This window comes from Pelodiscus sinensis, chromosome 6 (assembly GCF_052426305.1).
Source record: "Pelodiscus sinensis isolate ZL-2025 chromosome 6, ASM5242630v1, whole genome shotgun sequence".
In the NCBI taxonomy this organism is placed as follows: Eukaryota; Metazoa; Chordata; order Testudines; family Trionychidae; genus Pelodiscus; species Pelodiscus sinensis.
In genome coordinates, this window is record NC_143057.1 from 6,811,695 (window position 1) to 6,832,551 (window position 20,857).

At 43.2% G+C, this 20,857-nt stretch overlaps 1 protein-coding gene across 9 annotated transcripts in view; it reads left to right on the forward strand.

The window, feature by feature from the left end:
- The window catches only part of ZNF462 (zinc finger protein 462), a 109,178-nt gene that overhangs the window by 58,400 nt on the left and 29,921 nt on the right, over positions 1-20,857 (forward strand). For 5 of the 9 annotated variants that reach the window (XM_075931371.2, XM_075931366.2, XM_075931368.2 and 2 more), the window contains exons 4-7: positions 873-1,037; positions 2,681-2,955; positions 6,471-6,589; positions 11,824-12,015. In XM_075931371.2, coding sequence (XP_075787486.1) covers positions 873-1,037; positions 2,681-2,955; positions 6,471-6,589; positions 11,824-12,015 — 751 coding nt within the window. Of the gene's footprint in view, positions 1-872; positions 1,038-2,680; positions 2,956-6,470; positions 6,590-8,355; positions 8,442-11,823; positions 12,016-20,857 lie in introns of those variants that run through there. The other 4 variants (XM_089779161.1, XM_089779157.1, XM_089779158.1 and 1 more) reach the window with 4 other exon arrangements.

Sequence of the window (20,857 nt, forward strand, 5' to 3'; positions counted from 1 at the left end):
TAAACGTTCTAGCTTGATTATATCTCCCCCACACCATGCCATTCTGTATCTCTTTTGAGAGCTTCCTAGGGGTTTTCTATTCCCTCCTCTCCTCCTACGATTAGCCTCCTTATCTGGCACTTAATTACGTGCCTTTCTATTACAAGACTACTGGCCTCTGTCTCGCTTCCAACCCCTCCACCTCTTCCTCCCCCTGGTCATCGTCATTTGTTAGAACACAAATTTCCTTTTCAGGAATAGCTCAATAAGGCACAGTGTCAGCATGATGGGGGTAATATATCTGACAAAGGGCCTCGTTAATACCAATGGGTGTCCTTCCAGTGACTTCAGGGTTTGGGTCAGGCTCTGTCTGAACTTTAGACCAAATTTTATTCTGTTTCACGGGTGTAAATCTGGAATAACTATTTGCCATTGTGAAGGAGTGACTGCCAGTGCATATCAGTCACCCAAGGGCATAATTTGGCCATGTAATTAAAAATGAATAAAACTCTGTCACTAGGTGGAAATTGAGTTCTCGCTATGCAAATGTTTTACCTGCATTTTAAAGGCATTAACGAGAGCTGGCTGAAAACTTGAGATGAGATTTTGCAACACAGCCTAAGGGATTTAAGCACATACGATCCATCTGTGTTAATGGATCTGTACGTAAGTCCTTTAGGCTGTTTTGCAAAATCTCTGCCTGTGTTCTTAATGTGCTGCCAAGTGTGGGCCTTTTGTTTTCTCTTTGAACAAACAGAAATAGCTTGCCTAATTGTATTGGGTTTTCAAACCTAGGCTCTCCCAGAGTATGTTTGCAATCTCTCTTTTTTTTATGGCTAAGTTCTGGAAGCAAGTTTCGTGTGTATGTTGATTCTACTCATGTGTTCCAACAGACATTTGGTCAGTTGGAAGATGTATCAAAATTTAAGGAAAGGAAAGTCGTTGGATACAAATGTAAATTTTGTGTGGAAGTTCATCCCACCCTTCGAGCCATCTGTAATCACCTTCGCAAGCACGTTCAGTATGGGAATGTCTCTTCGGTGACAGCTACAGTAAAGGTGAGAATTATAAGAATTGGCTTTGTGTTTATTTGAGATTAAGGTTTGATCAAAAAGCTCACTGGAGCCAGTGGGCAGACTCTCATTAAATTCCATTTGGATTAGGTATTGATTTACTAAGCCCATCACCCAACTTGAATGCTTATTTTTCTGTGTTGTCTTTGCATTTTTTCAATGCTAAATTTTTCAGATGTGCATTACAACTTTCTTCTATCTTTGATTTGGGACAGGTAGATTATTCCCTCTTCCCCTCCCAAGTACATCCCAGTTCTCACGCTTAAAAGAATTTGTCTTGTCTGTGGTGTAAAGTGTAGATGTTTGAGCAGAAAGCTTTTGGACAACCATTCTTGGGCTACTGTCTTTCCCTATGAAAGCAAAATTTTCAGAAGAGGAAACCGGACGTGTGCATGCACAAACATAGATGAAATTGTGTCTTGCACCTATGCGTGCATAGTTACAAATACCTGGTTTGCTTGTGTCATTGTATCTGCAGACAGCTACTCAGGTGGCTAACATGTCATTTAGCTGAGCCAGTGGCCCAACTACAGAGACCCATTGTAAGTGCACTTTATTTTTCGTGTGCAAATGGGTTCTTGCTTCTAGGAAATCTGGTGTGCAAGGGAGGACTAAGGGTACTGCCTCACAAGCAAGTCCTTCAGGATATCCACAGGGGAGCGTGCATGCAAGCCTGCTGCAGAAGCTGTGAATGCATTCCTTTTTCTGTAGCCATAATGTGGGAGTGGGTTGAAGAGCACAGCTGACCCCACAATTCCCCAGTCCATAACCCTGGCTGCATCCGACTAGGCCATTTAATCCAGAAGGATCTGAACTGCTCCACCTATGAGGGCTTTTAATATTTCGTTGGCCTTCCGTGGCCCTCCCCTTTTGCTTCTGTGGTGCCACAAAAGACATGGTTCCTTTTCACCTACCTGCCTGCCCTTTTCAAACGTTGCTTACAGCACCCGTTGCCGTCTTTTTGAGCAAATGATAGTTTGCTTATGTCGTTGAGCGAGGAAGCTGAAAACCAAGGTCAAATGAGTAGGATGCCGCACTCCCTCTCAATATTAAGCTTCTGAGCACAACAAAATATGTGCCGTGATGAATAAATGCTGAGGGAGGGGAACAAGACACAAGTATCTATTTCTGAAGAGGAGTAGTGTTTTCTTAAAGAGTGCCTGATGTTTCTCTCTCATGAATTTAGTGCTGGTGGAAAGCGTCCGCTCAATGGCTCTTGAAAGGGAAGATCTGGATTAGCCCACAGGGCTGGGACAATGCAGGTTTCCTCCATGCCACCCTCCTATGTGTCTCTCACCTGTTTGGGGGAATTCCAGGGGTCAGATTGTAGTTAGTTCAGTTTCTGCACCAATTCCATGGCTTTTGTGCTGATGCTGGTAATATTACCTAGGGCCAGTTGTGAGCGTTAGAGGGGTTTTTATTTTCCCCTTTAGAATGGATTTGAATCGGTGGGACCTTTTCCTGAAGAAAGCCATTGATGATCCGGGAATGGTGAAGGGCGAGCTTGAGAACACAAAGGTAGTGGGATTCTGAGAAGGGAATCTCAGGGGATAAAGCGAACTCATGGGGAAGACCCAAGGCAGAAGGGAGAGAGAATTGATGGCTTTGGGGGGGTATGTGTCTTTTAGCAGGAAGCGGAAGATTCTTCACACACAACTATGATGGAGGGTTTTGAGGGAGCAAAAGACCATGGCATGGTGGAATTTACAGAAGCTGAATCTGGAGCATCCTTGGAAGATGAAACCAGGCCTGGGGGCTACCACTGCAGCCAGTGTGACCGGGTTTTGATGTCTATGCAGGGTCTACGATCTCATGAAAGAAGTCATTTGGCTCTGGCCATGTTTACCCGTGAAGACAAGTACAGCTGCCAGTATTGCTCCTTTGTCTCTGCTTTCAGGCACAAGTAAGTTTCTGCAATAGAAGTAGACCAGTGACACTGCTTTGAAATGTGCTGACATTAAAGGGGGTCCTGACCACCTTTTCTGTTTAATTGCATCCCGCCTCCCCCTTGTTTCTAGTTTTTAGTGATTCATATTCTTTCCAATGTCCCTGATTCTTTTCATAATTTTTAAATGACCAGTCTCCTTTTCTTTTTATTGTGGGGGAAGGCCACACAAACAAAAGGGGCAAACTTCTTACACAGAGGAGCTAATGAAACTGGCCTTCTATGAAAGGCTGTCAAATTCAGGAAACAAACAGGAAAAGAGGGAAGATGCTCATTAATAAGGAATGTTACCTGAGTGTTAACCTGTAGCAACATTTTTCAGATAACAATATGAGTGCAGTCTTCTCAGGTTGAGGTAGAGGGATGGAGGCTTCTGAACGCTGAGCAGTTCTCCGGAGCTGAACTCAAAACATCTTGATTTTTTTTTTATTGTGGCATGTAAAGTGTTCTATGACAACATTATGGAGAAGAGCATAGGACTCTTCTCTGAGTGACTTCCACATCATGTTCCAGTTGCACCAAATGAGGGTTAGCAGAAATAAGCAAACATTTTACAAAGCATGTACTAACGCTTCCCTTAGTCCTAGAGAGAGAGGTTGCTTCTTAGAGTGCGTTTACACAGCAGGGCTTAGCTCAAAATAAGCTACGCAAATTGAGCTACGTCAGTTGGGTAGTTTATTTCGAAATAGCTTATTTTGAAATTGGGAACATCTACTTATTTTGAAATAGAGCACTCTTCTGCCAACTTCCCTTACTCCTCGTACAATGAAGGTTACCGGAGTCAGAGTAAGAAGTCCTCCACCTTGACAGGATTTTGACATTATTTCAAAAAAACCTGCCTGCGGTGTAGATGCAGACTAAGTTATTTTGAAATAACACTAGTTATTTTGAAATAACGTTACTGTGTAGACATACCTTTAGTTGGCTTTTTAAACTTAATCTTTGAAGGCCTGCCACAAGGAAATATATTTTGTAGGATGGACAGGCTTGAGAACACATGCATGCTTCATCTGTATTCCAAGGAGACACCTTCTTACCCAACAAAGGAGGGGAGATCCATGCTCAATTCTGTCTGAAACATTTGTAGCATCATCCATTTCATCATGTCAGGTTTTGGCTGCTTTGCAACCAAATCCATACCGAGAGAGAGAGAGGGATACAAAAAAGTGTGCTAGGCAGGTGGCACTTCCACTAGCACCCTAAGCAATTTCAGGCAGGTAATAACCATACCTTACAGCCTCTGAGGCCAGGTCCACACTAGACCCAGAAGGTTGGGTTAACGTACACAACTCCAGCTACGTAAAATATGTAGCTGGAATTGGCTTAACTTAAGCCAGGTTTGGCACTATATTCACAGTAGGTGGCCAACAGAACTAATGCTCCTGTCAGAGACGTGAGGAGTGTCGACAGGAGCTGCCCTCAGCATTTGATTTGGCAGGTCTTAACTAGACCCGCTAAATCAAACACCAGAAGATTGATCTCCAGCAAGTGGAGACATGGCCTTTGAGGTAAAAGGACAGGGCATCCCCTAGTTAGGGAGTGTGCGTTGGACACAGGGAGCCTCTTTTGAGTAGAGGCATTCCCATACTGAAATGACAGACGTTGGCAGGATGACACTGGTAGAACACAGACTGTGTCACTTTAAAAGTGTAGTGAGAACCACTGCTCTCCATAGTAAAATAATTCCCCCTCCTCGCCAACACAACTCTAGCACTAAAGTCGCCTCCATTCTTTCCTGGCAAGTGTTGTACTGGTTCTGAGCAAAAAAGGTGCTGGGGTTAAACAGGAAAGGTAAAGAGGAAGTTCTGTATATGTGTGGCTACCCTAGAAATAGGCTGAGTCAGAGATTCTGTGACAATCTACGTCATCTCTTTAACTTGGGTAAAATAGGCAGTTAGGAGAGAGGAAATCCATTAGTACAAGTTTTAAAAAAACTAAAGTAAAACTGGTTAGAAAAGAATTTCAGAGGTGGGGATTTATGGTTTGAGTTTAATAGTATGTTCTCCTGTATGGACTAGTATTATACATCTTTGGATGGGCTGTCTGGTTTAATTGTTCAGCAAATTTGTATCCTTATCAGGTATTTCAGATGGGGTTTAGTTAGATGAAGTATCGACAAAAATGGATGCTCAGTATATTTTATTCATTTAGCAGATTTGTTAATTTCACTCGAATGGCAGTAATGATGTCTTGCCCAGGGCTCGTTATTGAATTTACAGTAAAAGTCATGTGCTATGAAGTGCTCCTGTAAATAAATGTACACTGTACATTTTGTTGCTATCAAGTATTCAGTTGAATGTACTAGGATGTAGCTTTTGCACTGGTGAAGAGGCATTTTCATAGATCAGGCTCTCTTTCTGGTAGTACAGGACGACAAACAGAATGGGGACTCCTGCATTGGGTGTAAAGATGCTGATTAATAAGAATTTGCTGGTTCAAGTGAAACACAAGCAAATTTGAAAATAAAATTGAGGTTAAAGACTACTCTTCCCTCCCTCCCCCATCCCGTTATTCTACTGCCACGCGCCTCTTGCACAGGCAGGCTGAAACTAGAACAAGCGTCAAAAGTGTTAACATGCTATGAAAAGAGACTGTTGCAGGGATGTCTAGTCCAACCTGAAGTTGATGCTTGCTCTCTTGAGGTGTGTAGACTTGGGACGATCAGCTGATTTAGAGAAGCTTCCACACTCTGGGGCTCTTATTCAAACATGATGATGTCTCCCCGCCCCCCCCACCCAGTGCTTTATTCTTCTAAATCCACTGTAAATATGAATTGAGCTGCTATATGAAGAGTGATACAGGAAGAGTCTGAAATCTGAAGGGTTTCTTACCCCCCTCCCTTTTGCTTTGACATCCCATGAAGACTGTCCTAGTGTAGATGTTCCCTGTTACCCACCCGTTCTTCTTGGGCTCTATGTAGTATCTCCCAAATCTCTAAAACCAGCTTTTTTTTTTTTTAGTCTTGGAATTCCTTGGTTGGCTCCAGCACAGCCTCCTGGCATCCTCCCCAGAACAGACTAATCGGCTTCTATGCTCTTTGCCAAAAGAAGGCTTCCTTAATAGAGCAGGTTTAAAAATTTTAAACCTTGCTGATTGGAGGGGGGAAAACGGGGCAAACTTTTCACAAAGACTCTTGCTAAACCAAAAATGGTTGGTTTATTTTTTTTAACCTGCTCTACTCCATAACACCCCTCCTATTTAAATTCTGGCTAAGACAGATTAACAACAGATTTCCCCCAAATATCCTGTTTAGATGGCTTGCATCCTGCGTAAGATTGGGCTCAGTTCTCCCACCCTTCCTCATGCTAGATACTACCTTGTTTTGCACCTTCCCTCATTGGACTACGGTGCTTCCCAGCATGAAGAAGCGTCACAGAGTCTGGCTCAGTAGATTTTCAGCCTGGCATGCGAAGTAGTAGCTGAAGTTATTTAATTTTTATTTTGTTTCCTTTTTCTGCCTCTCTCTTGCCAAGTTTGGATCGCCATATGCAGACTCACCACGGACACCATAAACCCTTCCGTTGCAAACTCTGCCCCTTCAAGTCCTCCTATAATAGCCGTCTGAAAACTCATATACTCAAAGCTCACGCTGGTAAGTCTGTCAATTTTACAATGCCGCCGCTATAAAAAATGTCTTACTCTCGTTGTTGGTTAGTGCTACGGTTACTAGTTCCACGTTTCACCACCAGTTTGGGGTAGGATTTTTCAAAGCATTGGCCCAACTTTCTGCTCCTATGAAAGTCAGTGGGAACCCTAACATAGAAACCGGGTTAGGCTGACACCCAGTGCTTCAAGTCCTGCCCTTTTGTTTCTAGAGTGTGATTAGTCATTCAGCTTCTAGGAAAGGCGGATGGGGGAGTTTGATTCTCCCCCCTGCTGCTGCTCAGCTGTTTTGATGTATGTTGGTTTTTACCTGATTCCTGAAATGAGCTGGGATTTACACTTGACATGGTCATGGGTTGCTTCAGTGTGCAACCCATGGGTTGCTTGGCTCCAGGCCTTCCACTGGTGTAGACTGGCATGGCTCCATTATCTTACAGTGCCTGATACGCATCCAGGAGTGAAGTATTTTTTACAGACTTTCCCTGATGTCTAGAATACGTACCCTGAACCAGCATGCCTGCAATAGCTGGGAGTTGGGAAATGAGTGATACAGGGGAGGCGCGAAAGAATCCCTGCAAAATATTGCACCTGGAACTGTCTAAAGCAGGGGTCTCAAACTCCCGGCCCGTGGGTCGGTCCAGCCAGAGGGATTGTGCATTTTGGCCCTGGACTCCCAACGGGGCTGGAGGAAGGCTGTCCATTGCCATCCCCCAACCACCGCCCCTTCCCACCATTGCCCTGTCCACTCCCCATGCAATCTCGTCCCCTGAGCACGTAGCTTTGGTGATCACTTGGGGGTGGAGGCATGGTACCACGTGGCAGCAGCTGTTGTATCTGTTATCCCAAAAAATATTCTCACTGGAGACCACCCAGGATTACACTAGTATGGGTTTATTTCCACTAGGTAAAACTAAAGATAAAGCAGCCACCAATGGTTTAAACTAAAGAAGATAGATCTCTCTCTCTCTCTCTCTCACCCACCCACTCACCCATTCATTCCTTCCCTCAGACACTCACACACTTACACAGACATATGGGTTGCAGAAGGAGCCAAGGCATGTGGATCCTGGAGGGTCTGTCTGCTCATCATGGCTGGGGAAGCTGGTCCGGAGGAAAGACACTGGAGAGGAGCAGGGAAAGGAAAAGGAGAGTCTCACATGCGCTCCTTCTCTTTATATAGTGTCTGAATGGCTCCTGTGACTCATTCACCTCGTCATCAGGGAGCATGCCCAGACTTCCTTTTATCCAGCAGGGAGCATGCCCAGACTGTGATGACTCATTGAAATGTGCTCCATTGTTCCCAGTCTTCTTCAAACACACTCTCACACTCTCTCCATTCACCCAGGGGAGAATGCAGCTTAGGAGAAGTTGCATCTTACAGTAAGTTTCTGAGTTACACAGATTACAAAGTTTGACAAAGAGCACAATGAGTTGCAGTTTAAAACCTTAGACCTTACAGTTTGGTGTCGTTTCAGAAAATCCATGTATATAAATCAAGTAAGCTCAGGCGGAGGCTTTTTTATGCAATAGTATCCCCCTCGTACTTTCCACAGTAGCAGGAGCCACAGGGGAAGTGGAGCAAGTGCACCCTTTTAGTGCCCTCTGCTTGCCCCATGGCTCCTGCCATCACAGGGAGTGGGGGAGGGAGACGCGGCTACATGCTCAAGGGATGGGTGCCATGGTGTGAGAGGGCGGGACAGTGGCAGGAAGGAGTGGGGCTTGAGGCTGGTAACAGACAGTCCTGTCTTCCCCCAGTCTGCCGGGAGTCTCAATCCGGATTGCACACTCACGCTGGCTGGGACTGGCTCAAGTGTCCAGAGTATGAGACCCCTGGTCTAAAGGTATGAGACACCAGATCATTCAGAGACTGACCTTGCCTGTCCTGGGCCCAGCCACATGACATGTTTCTACATTTAAAAAGGTTATCCCAGGACTGGGGTCAATATCTAGTTACTCCTTTAGCTACCGTTACGGCTTCCCTTTAAAAACAAACCAAAAAACCAAAACCAAAGCAAGTCAAATGCAGGCGAGTAGACTGTGAACCAAAACTAACCTCCACCCAGTAATCTCGCCAGTTACTAAACCCCCCTAAATAGACATCTTAGATGGAGGGCAGGGTGTTAGACATCTGTCAGCAACTATATCTCTAAATCTCACATGGTCATATCTTGTTCTCATGGGTGTGCCTTCCACCTGTTCTGCAGAGGCGCAATTAAAACAATAAAATTGGTTGTAGTTCACTTAGAAGAAGTTAGATCTTTCCCGTGAAACACCTGTAGATCAAAAGTAACCTTGGACGAAGGACAGTTAGGACACGCCTATAGTTTTGCTGCTGCTCTGCATTCTGTTTCCTTTATTGATTGCAGATTTCACACTTGGTACCTTATCTTCACTGACAGCAATCACGCCAGGCCCTGTTCTTACACCTCTCAATATTATGGCTGGTCCGCGTGAATTAGTTTTAACATTTCTGACCTCGTGCTGTGTGGTATTATGAGATGGTGTCCTTGGTATAGAATCCCATTTTATGCAGCTATAGTCCCAATACGTTTTCGTGTATTGTAGGTAGCTGGGTGCTTTGTGTTGGTTGTGCATTTAAAATTAATCTCTCAAGCTGTTATACCGTTTGGTTGTTTTGTATGGCTGGGCTATTTTTTTATTTTCTGTTTGAATGTCTCACAATTTTGTTTCAAAGCTAGTAAGTGAGCCATAGCACTTCAAACTCCTCTTTCAATAAGGTCTTGATTTTGCTATATATAAGTGCTTCTGAAAGCATGTCTGTTCTGAGAAACTCCTTACAGGGCCTGCGTATCCTATTATGCAAGTATTTTTGGAATTTCGCGGTCAACTTTCTGGAGTGTAGGTGTCGCCTTGCACAATGGCTTGTGTAATAGGATTTCCAAAATTTTGGTCTGTTTCTGCCTCAACCAGCGTCTATCAAATAGATATATTCATGAAACTGAAGAATTGCTAGCAATTTTTTTCAGTCTGTGGTTTGTTGTGTTGTAGTTAGTTCTCTGGATATGTTGTCCACTGAGTAATGACTTTCCAGGAAGGCTACTCGCAACCCCTGTGAGTTTGAATCAGTCAAGATCTTAGGCTCTTTCTAATCTCAGAAGAGTCCAGTTTTAACACTTCCATGAAAACTTTAAAGAAATTCCCAAAAGCTTTTTCTTTTCCTGATCATACCAGTGTTAGTCTGTACAAATTCAGAGATGAATTTGCTTAGATACGTTAGCCTGCTCCTTATTCTTGGGTCTTTCCATTTGTACAGTTGCCTTCATCTTTCTGGTTCTGATCAAACTCCATTTGTCACGGAATATGTACTTTACATTCACTCTTATCTGGCATTTGTTACTGTTCAATGTAATGTTCTTTCTTTGGCATGTTGCAGAATATTATGTGGTGCCTCTCGTGTTATTGTCTTCACTCCAGGTCAGTGGATCGTAAGCCCTTACATCCACCCCATTGTCATGCTAAATAATCGGAGTCATGAAGCTTTGGTACATCTCAGGATCTGATACAGTCCCAAAGGGATATCATTTAAACATACAGATATATATTCAAGGCTCGACAAACTATACAATCTACTCACCCATGGCGAGTAGATTTCAGCCACACGCCCGTTCATTCACGGCATGCACATGCGCAATGCAACTCTTGCGCATGCGCAGTACGGGGCTGGCGAGTGGTTTTCGCTGCCGTTTGTCAAGCCCTGTGTGTGTGTATGTATGTATATATGGGGAGTTGAAGATAGATCTTTGCAGTTTTTCTATTGTCAGACCTTCTGAAAGTCTTTGAAAGTTTTGAAGTCCTAGTTACAACCACCTCAGTTGTTCTCATGGAATATGTGAGATAACCTCTTTCACATCTTCGTGATCCATAACATTACTTAACTTCTTACTCTGAGTGGTCTGCCCTTTTCCATGGGCTTGCCAGGTGGTTGTATTTTGTATCTTAATGCTAAAGACACTTAATAGTTGTTGGTTTTAATTTTAGCACTTACTTTTTTGTGTATGCTTGCTATGATTATGTTGCACTGGGCTCTAATGTATATTTTCACATTTTCTATTTGTTTGTTTCCATTGTCGCAAACCCAATTTGGTCCAGAATCTTTACTAAGATTTCTCCTCCTCCCCCCACTCCCAAAGAACTGTTTCTGCATCTTTGTTATCAAAGTTTTGTCTTCCAGTTAATGTTCATACATATTTTACACGTGTTTTTGTTTTGCTTTTTGTGGTTTGGGTGTAGCCCATGCTTATTCAGTATGGTGCTTTGTTCTCTCTTCCAGATAAGAGCGCTACGTGCATGCATAACACCACAACCCTTGTGTTGGACAACTTTTGCTTTGCGTTCCAATTGCCTCCGCTCTTACTGCAAACAAATCTGGTCTCTGCAATTTGTTTATCCTTGGAGTCTCTCTCTATGGCTTGGAATGCACTTAGAATTGCAGGCACTTCTGTTCATTCGCTTCTGTTCTTTCCCTTCTTAAGGCTTTCCATAACGCAGTTTTCACTAGCCTTACAGATATCCCCTTTTCCTAGCATTTTCATGTTCATTTCTTGCAATAATCTTGCCTTGATCTGGTTATCACTTGCAGCACAAATAATTCACGCGACTTAGCTTTGTTACACGGTGACCAATGATCTTGCCTGGCAGCTGGTTTCATGTAAAGAAAATGTACCTTTTTCAAATTGCCTGGATCATCGTATTCATGAAGATTTTGGCTTGCATCTTGAAATGCCCTTCTGTTGTGCTTCTGGCCCTGCCACATGTAATAGTATGGAGGATTTTACCCTCTCCAGTTACTGTGAAAGGCCTCTTGCTTCCAAGAACATTTGGAAGTCGCATACCCTTGCTTCCAGCTCTCTTTCAGCATGAGAGATTCATTTCGCCAAAGATTGTTTTCTTCCAACACCATGCAACAAGGTTGTCCTGCACGGGAGTGCGGATAGGAAACTGGTCTTTATTGGCTAGCCTCAGTCATGTGACAAGGGGCCAGGGTTACCAAAAGGCAATATCTTTGTCATATGGCAGGTGTCACTATCCGTAGCCTCCAGTACCGACTGTTCCAACAGGAAAACTCAATAGCTGGTTTTCTTTGGAACCAGTCTTGCACCAGAGGAGTCAATGGGAGTTTTGCCATTGAATTCAGTAGGAGAAGGATGGGGCCCCATTGTTTCTTTTGTGAGCTGATGACTTGCCTGTATTTCGCTCACCCAGGTGAACATGCCTACAAATGCTCCTCCTGCTCATTTTCCACCATGACAATCAGCCAGCTGAAAGAGCACTCCTTGAAAGTGCACGGGAAAGCACTGACACTACCAAGACCCCGCATTGTCAGCCTTGTAGCCTCATTCGCCCAACACGCCTCCAAGAACCACACTCCAGCTGACGAAGTGGAGGACTCTAATGGTAAGAGGTGCCTCAGAGCAAGAACCTAACTGTCTAAAGTGCTGTGCGTGCGCGCATGCACACCAATATATATTAAGGCAACGGTCTGTCCCAGAAGGGGTTTCTTTGGTCGTTTTGTAAAGGCAAATCTGAAGTTGCTTCTAAAATGAAAATAAATTGGATGGAAGCTTTAGTATATGGTTTGTGGAAGGATCTCGCAAGATTCATGCTCCTCTAACTTGTCCAGCCATAACTGGTACATCAGGGTGTCTTCACGTCTTAGAAACGTCTTACGAGGGAGATGTTTAAAGACATATTTAGAGTCTCAACTCCCACTGAGAATCGGTGGGAACAGGATATCTCAGTCCCTTTCTGTGCCTTCCAAAAGCTCCTCCTAAAATCAGAGGGCTTTAGTGAGGTCCTACAACTAAGACTTAATCACCTTTATTCACATTTATGGGGTAAATATATTTCCCCCCCTCTTGCTGCGAAGCCCAAATGATTGGCTATACCAGGATGGAGGGTGAAGATGGTGAGTGAAGCCAAAAGGGGCATTGTTTTCCCATCCTCCCTCCCTTCCTCAAGGCCACTACAAGAGCAGTGTGCTGCTCCGGGGTCTGGAAATGTAGGTGAGTTGTGGTTGAATAGAGCAGGTGCAGAACTGGAGTATGGATGCTATAGATAACATGGATCCTAGCTAGCTTACAGGGAGCTAGTGCAGCCACAAGGTCAAACTCCATATCCCAGGCCAGCAAGGGTGTTGGCATGTAGGCAAGAAGCTATTCTGGTTCCTGGGTGAGCCATATGGACAAGGAAAAGGGATGCACAAGGAACTGGGCAGAAGTTCCAGCTCACTGTAGATCTTCCAAGGTTTTCTGGGATTTCCTCCAACCTGATTTTCCAAGGAAAAATTAGAAAGAGGGAAATATTTTTCCACATGTCCCACAGAATGTTCAATTGGTGGTTATTGTTGAAACCAAGTTTTATTTCTAATCACTTAGTGTGTTTTTTTTAAATGGGAGGAAGACTGAAAGAGGACTAAGCACAAAATGACTAAAATAGACACTAAATATTTCAAAGAAAATATTTACAGATGTGAACACCACAGAAATGTTCCCCAAAGGCTTTTTCCCCTTTGAAACCTTCTTTTTAATGAGACAGTTTTGACCAGCCCTATTTGGAGTCCTTCCTTTCATGGGGATGGTGTTTGGAACTGGGTAGTAAATACTTACTGACTGATCTACTTTAGTACCATGTTTGCTCCTATTAAGCTAGTCACACTAAGATATATCTGGCATGCATTATATTGCTTTTAAAAATAGTTCTCTGACTCTTCCCATTTCGAATTTCAGTTATCAATGGATCTACCAATCCGTTAGCCAGGTTCTACTCACAATAACGATATCGAGATATGTAGAGTCAGTATTATGGGCATGGGACGGATGATGCATTTGCTTTCTGTTGCTCACACTCAGAGCTCGAAGTCGTGATTACATGAGCCAGGCATGACTGGCAATTATCCTGTGGAGCCTCTTTTCAATATCGTAGCCTTTTTATTTTTAAAAAGGTGTATGTCTTATTTAAAGGGTTCTGGTTAAAAAAGTTTTAGGTGCACTGAAAAATGCCCATTATCATAGGAGGTGTTTGTTAACCAATCCAGATTTGTATTGTGACCAGAGGGAGTTTGTCCCAAAGTAGTTTAGTCGTCTTCAAATTAGACTAATAGTTTTAAATAATTTTGAAAATAATAAACACCACCTGCAGCTATTTAGAAGACCACAGATGAAGTAATAAGCATAAATGAAGACTCTCAGTATTGCTTGAAGAAGGAATGACACACTTTGAATAATCGTCTTGGTGATGAGGAGTTGGTGACGGACCAAATCAATGATCACTGTGCGTTTGATATGATTCGTTTTGGATTTTTAGAAGGGGCTGAATAGAGCTTCATGTAACTTAGGCCTGTAAGCTGCAGGTGATCCCTGGAATAGACAAAAAATTGGTCAGACTAATGGAAAGCAGGTTGCACAAGTGAGAGGCACTATTATTCCCACTGGGGGAAGTATTATGCAGAGTTCACACAATACACAGTTGTTGGACCTCTGCTGTTCTAACATATATAAATAACCTTCACCCGGGCTGGCTGTCATCTAGTTAATTTGCTGATGACACAAAATTGGATCAGGGTGAGTGGCAAACATGGAGACTGTATCAACTAAACTGGGACTTGTTTCATGAGCCAGTAGCTATTTGGCAACAAAGTGCAATTGAAAGCTTAGAAGTCAGGCCCAGTTACTATGCACATGCATTGAAGTGAGTGGAACAGAACCAGAACAGGATGGCTTGCAAGAGATATGGGAGTGGAAAACGTGGAACCTGTAAGAATAAATGAAAAGGGGCGTGAGGAGCAAATGCACATTTGAGGCAACGTTGCTGGAATAAAACGATTTGGTGACAAGTGCCCAGTAGAAATTTTGCCACCAGACCAGGCAGAATTTGTTTCCCAAGATGCCACCTTTAAAGCTCCAAAGGTGCTGGTCCATACATTACAAAGCATGACGGAATTTACATTTACATGACTTGTGTGTTTTAGCTTTGTTTTGGGAGCAATGAGCACAGTTTATGGGTTATGGTGTATGCTCAGGAGATGGGGAGTTCAGAATGAGAATAGACTTCTAGGTCACGTTTGGAGGTCCGGTCCTTGTTGGCTATATTGTCAGTAAAAAGAAGAAACATTCTGGCACTGGTAAAAATGCCCCAGGTAGGGTTGCCAGCTCTCCAGGACTGGCCTGGCATTTCTCAGAATTGGCATCAATCTCCTGGTGACTATGGAAAGCAATCCTGGAGATTTTAATAGGGTATTTTCCAAAAAATGACAATGTGTAACACTGGCAGGAAAAAATCTGGAATAGCTTCAGTCAGCATTAGCAACCCTAGGTCCAGGTCAGCTGTGAACAGTTGTTTGGAGGTCTGTGGTGAAATGAATTGGTGGACTCTTGTCAGTCAGACTAAAATCTGAACAGGCATAGTCTGGCCTGTCTTATCAGTTCTTGATGGGTGAGGGCCCTGCAGGTCAGCATAGAGCCTTCTTATTGAGACAACATAGGAAACTGATCTATGCCTGGTTTGTGGAAAGGGGACATCTACATGTGCACCATATTTCTGGTATAGAAGGTGGCTGTTGTCATGGTATCAGGTGCTCCCGAGATGGGAACCGATATAGTCCGTAAGCATCGAATTCTTTTCCCCCCAAGCTATTTATTTATTCAGAAGTTCTTACAGGTTTACAGATCTTTGCCATATAAATAGCAGAGACGAAACGATTATCATTACAGACGTAAGAACATAAGAATGGCCGTACTGGGTCAGACCAAAGGTCTGTCTAGCCCGGTAGCCTGTCTGCCGCCAGTGGCCAGCACCAGGTGCCCCAGAGAGGATGGACTGAAGACATGGAATATTTGTTTAGAAAAACAGTGTACAGCAGCGTGATCATCAGAATTCTCTGCTTAATGGGGCTTTACCTTGTTAGGAAGGATTTCCACTCCTCCCTAGTGTCAGTGATTTTATTAAATTGTGAATATGCACGTCGACCAAACTAGGCATGTTTGACTCATGCTCATATTTTTAAAAATGGACAGGAGCCACCACATTCATTAGAAAAACAAATATGAATAGCCTGTGTAAATATTGTACATTAGAGTCCAGTCTTGTGTATAGTATAATCACACATAGTAAGTTGTTCTAAACAATAATAATCCAGATAAAAGGCCAAATTCACTGCTGTAACTCGCTTGAGCTTCGGTGGAGCTACGCCTTTTCTTTCTGATGGTTTTGAATGAGAGAGTCTGGTTTTGTGTGGCCTTTAGGAACGGATAGCAATTGGCATGCTTGTGAAATTATGACATCACAAGAATAAAGAAGGCTCAAAAGTATGAAGCGTTTGAGAGTTTGGGTTTTTTGGTTTTGTGTTTTGTCTGACCATTCAAAACTCCATTTGGACAGGTTTCTTCAGACCTCTATTTCACTTTGAAGTCTAAAGGCTTGTCTATATTTAGCAGAGGATCGACGTGCCAATGATGGATCTACCAGGGTTCGATTTAGCAGGTCTAGTAAAGACCTGCTAAATCAAATGCTGAGGGCATCTCCATCAATTGCAGTAGTCCTTGTTGTCATGAGGAGTAAGGGAAGTCAACAGGAGAGTTTCTCCCATCAGCCTCTTGCTGTGGGGCCACCCCAGAAAATCAATGTAAGGTATGTCACCTCCAGTGACACAAATGTCGTAGCTGAAATTGCAGATCTTACATGGATTTTCCTCTGCCAGTGTAGAGCTGGTCTATGGACTAATTTGAAGAAAGGATCTGTTTGGTTCTGTCTCCGGTAAGACAACCCACACTTTGGGTATTACATGAGCACAAATATGTAACAGAGACACACCACTCTGGTGCAAAGCGGGGCTTTACAGCTGTGCAGTTTAATCCAGTAATATACAGAAATAAGTTATGCTGTGATGCTCATAAAAGTGCACATTTCCTTACTATAGGCAGGGCCTGAGTTATAGATTAATTGCCCCTTCTTTTCAGGTGAGAGGCCACATTGCACATGCTCTGAGGTCCTCCAGCAAAACCAGGTAAAACCACATTGGACTCTCCAGGTAGAGGCTATGCCACGCCCTACTCCATCTCTTTTAAAGGTGGGAGGAGGCATAAATCCTTCAATGTGCCAGCAAATAGTTACACCAGGCTAGGGATTAAGTGTTTGCAGGACTGAGCTCTTAAATCCTAGATGCCTTCATCCTCCCCAAGGGAAGCTTCTGAAACCCGTAAACGTGGAATTTAATCTTGAGGCGATCCAGTTAAAAGCTGGAATGTCTTCCATGCAGGTTCCAGTTCTAAACAAACACATTTAGACCCTGGAAGCACTGCTATTTCATTTTTTAAAAAGGAGAGAGATGGAGAAGTACATGAGTCAATCCGATAACATTTAAAGCACATAAAAAAAATACACAACACCTTAATGAATGGGTCGGCATTTTTATTATTACCCTCATGTACGCTGTGTTTAAAAACAGGGTGAACTTGGCTGCTCCCCCTTGCTCACCTTTTTTTTTTAATAGCCCTATTGGTTTTTGGTGGGACAGCAGAGAAAAGCACTCCTCTCTGTGAATAAGGTTGGCAGAATCTGGAGTTTTCTAAATAATGCACATTATGGCTACTACTGCCATAATTCAAAATAAGCATTTTTGACCCCACTGATGAGGAATCTGATCCAGGAAGCTGCACCAAGAATGTGGTGGGCTGTGTGTTTATAAACCATGAAGATCTAGGAAAAGTCGCTTTTTAATTCCATCTTATGCAATCTACCACTGTGGGAGAGCCTTTGCTTTTAGGTATTAGCCAGAGATATCCTTTGGAAAGCAATACAATGCAATTTACACATGCTCCTGCAACTCAGTGGCCATCCCCATCCCTCCCTGCGTGCCAAGAAAAATATTTGTCCGTCATAAATACAGGCACACATTACAGAACACATACAGAGTCAGTAATGTTCAAAACAGAAGCTTGTTTGAGTTTTACTTTATAGTAGGCATCAGTATGTTTCTACTTTTTTATAGTAGCAACTCAAAATACACCCTACACCCTAGTGTCCAGAAAAAAAAAGGGGAGGGGAATGGCATAAAAATACAATTCACTAAGCAGCAAAATTTGAGCTCATTGTCCAAAGCACCCAATCCCATGTATTCCAGCTCTTCCTGAACTTTGTCTCTAAATCTCTCACTCACAAAGCCAATCTTTTAATTTTCACTTTAGTCATTGCTCTAATTTTATTTTATTTTTTGCTAGTATCCACTAGTGCTTTCTGCATGTCACGCAATCTTTTTTTGTATTTGTTCCATTCTCAGTCTATTACATCACTAAGTTTCAGAAGACTGATACTCGGAGGGTGTTTCATAGGAACATTGTTGACATGGGAACATGGAAGTATCCTTTTCGCTGCATGGGCCTCCCCGTTTTTGAAAGTAAGCCTTTGAAGTCAGGAGTCCTTTCTCTGGCTTCTGTTTGATTGGGAAGGCAGAGAAGTAGTGAGGACAAAAGTACAAGTTCAAACAAAGCTTAAAACATAATTGCGTAAATTGCAAGGCAGATTGGATGTGCCATGGCACAAAATATCTTGGGTGATCCAAGAGCACGGTGTGATGAGCATGCTATTAATACAAGTGGCTGTCCCCATGTGCACACCCACAGTCACATTTGACAGGTATATCTGCACACTTGGTAACTTTTTGATTTCAGAGAAAGTGCAAGTCATAGATTCATAGATTCATAGACTTTAAGGTCAGAAGGGACCATTATGATCATCTAGTCTGACCCCCTGCACAGTGCAGGCCACAGAATCTCAACCACCCCTCTTAGAATACAGTTACTGCCTTGACACCGTAAGGGACTGTCAGTTGTTACTAACTTATGTTCAAGAGAGCACTCAAGCATATTGTGAACTGTACAGACACACAGTGGGTATATCTAGGAAAGTACTTACAGTGCATGAACTTAAGCCTATGCCTAATTCTTTGGTCAGGTCCCTGAGTTTGCTGGTTCAGTGTTTGCCATTTTTTTTCATTTTCTAAAATAACACACTTTTGGTTATGATTTAATACTCTCCTAAAATGTATCCTTTTTAAAGCAAAACACTTTGCATTTATTTAGACACACTCATAAAATGATTTGCTTAGGCTTTTTCTTTTTTGTCTTTGTCTTATTACAACTTATATATGTCCAGATAGACTTAAAACAACCCAACCAAACCAAACCTTTGAAGGCTAAAACTCAGTAGAAATATAAAAATATTTATTTTCTTAATGGTTACATGCAAAGTTCCTGTCTGCATCAAATGTTTACTACCAAGTCAGAAACCACTGAATATAGTGGTTTGGTGGCTTGATTAAAACTGACAGATCTTACCTATCGCTCTGATAAAGGGCTCTGTTCTAATGTAAAGCTCCTTTATCCATTTTTATATTTTATACCTATGAAAAATAGTGTGGCTAACGTTTTGCGTTACGATTCTGAAAGGAAGTTAGTTTGGAGACATAAACAAGTGTTTTTTCAGGGCGGCGACATGTGAAATTGTATTTGCAAACCTGAGGCGGCTGTGGGAAGGTGTTTTCCCAATAAAATTGGTTGAGGGTTTTTTCGAATTTTTAAAATTATTATTAAACTACTGCTCTGTGGTTCATTTTAAGATGTACTTACTGGCTTGACAGTGTTGTACAGATTTGTAAAGTACACAAGAGGGTGGCCTTTCCCAGGGGACAAAGTCCAACAAATGTGCTGAAAGGACTTGTCGTTGTCCCCTTGCAGAGAGTGAGCGAGCGAGAGAGAAGCTGAAGGGGAAAAAAGTAGTCAAAAGATATGGCGGATGACCGGGATTGCTTAAAAATAAAAACTTTGCTTTCACTGTCACTCCAGCCAACCAACCTGGAAATAGCTAAGGTCCCGTTTTCAGAATCACTCGGCATTGGTTTCACTTTGCTCCCCTGGAAACTAAGGAGAGTTTGCTGCCACACTCTGTCCTTCCGGTGTTTTACGATGGCCCAGGAAAAGTGCTGCTGGTGCTAGAATACCAATGAGCACAAAGTGTTTGTATCTCTTTGATCGACTGAGGTTGCAGGGAAAGAATGACTCTAGTACGGCATCCCCCTGTATTAGGGCTAGTGTTGCCATCTTTGTAGTATTTTAAAACCTCCCTTGCCCTGCCTCTTCCCCAAGGCTCCACCCCCTGTTTTTCCTCTTCCCACTCCACGCCTGAAAGCTCATTGCTTTGTCTGTCTTTTCCTCTTTCTCTCCCCTTCTGTTAGGGATGGGAGGGACTCTCCCGTGGATCTAGGGTGTGGAGCGTCAGCCGGCTGGCATGGGTAGGCCCAGCTCAGTAGGGGCTGACTCTACTGGTGCCTCTATCTACATTAACCAGACTGACGGTATCCAGTCGGTTGGGGGAGGGATAGTTCAGTGGTTTAAGCATTGGCCTGCTAAACCCAGGGTTGTGAGCTCAATCCTTGAGGGGGCTATGTAGGGATCTGGGGCAAATCTCTCAGGGATGGTACTTGGTGCTGCTGTGAGGGTAGGAACTGGACTCAATGACCTTTCAGGGATGGTATATGAGATGGTATATCTCCATATATTATATTATTGATCTGACCAGATGTTGTTAGGCCCCTTTTTGACTAGACTTTCAGGTTGAAAATCAGACACCTGCCCAACCTAGTTAGATCTCTCCATTACCGCTGCTCTTTACTGCTCCAGCACCTCCCTTCAGAGGATCTCAAAGAGTGTTGTGAAGGATGATCCAGGTGTAGGCCCATTTGATGTATGAAGACATAGGTGCACAGAGGTTAATATGTTTCACAGAGGTCAAGAGGTTTCTCACCTGGGTGCCTAAAGTTGGGTACCCACACACTTATATGGGCATCTGAATATGTAGTTTGATTCTGCAAGTGTCAGTGTGACTTGCAGCACTAGTGTTTGTAACTATGAATCAAAATGGCTTGGCTAAGGTTTCACAGCGAATCATGGCAAAGTTGGAATGGAGCCTGCATCTCCTGATACTCAGTTTTTTGACAGTAACCTTGTGAGAGGATCGTGGTGTGGATGGTCAGACCTAGTGATCCTAGCCGGGGTTGGATAACAGGAACCAAAGAGCTGGTGTTGGAATTAAGATTGCCCCAAGGAGCAAGACTAGAGTCTCAGGGTCTGGATTGATGCTAAAAGTAGAGCTGGAATCCATGTCAGGAGTCATGCTGAGGGTCAATTCAGTGTCAGGAACTGGGGAACAGTGCCGGGTGGACAAGCTGGAGTCATAGCCCGGTACT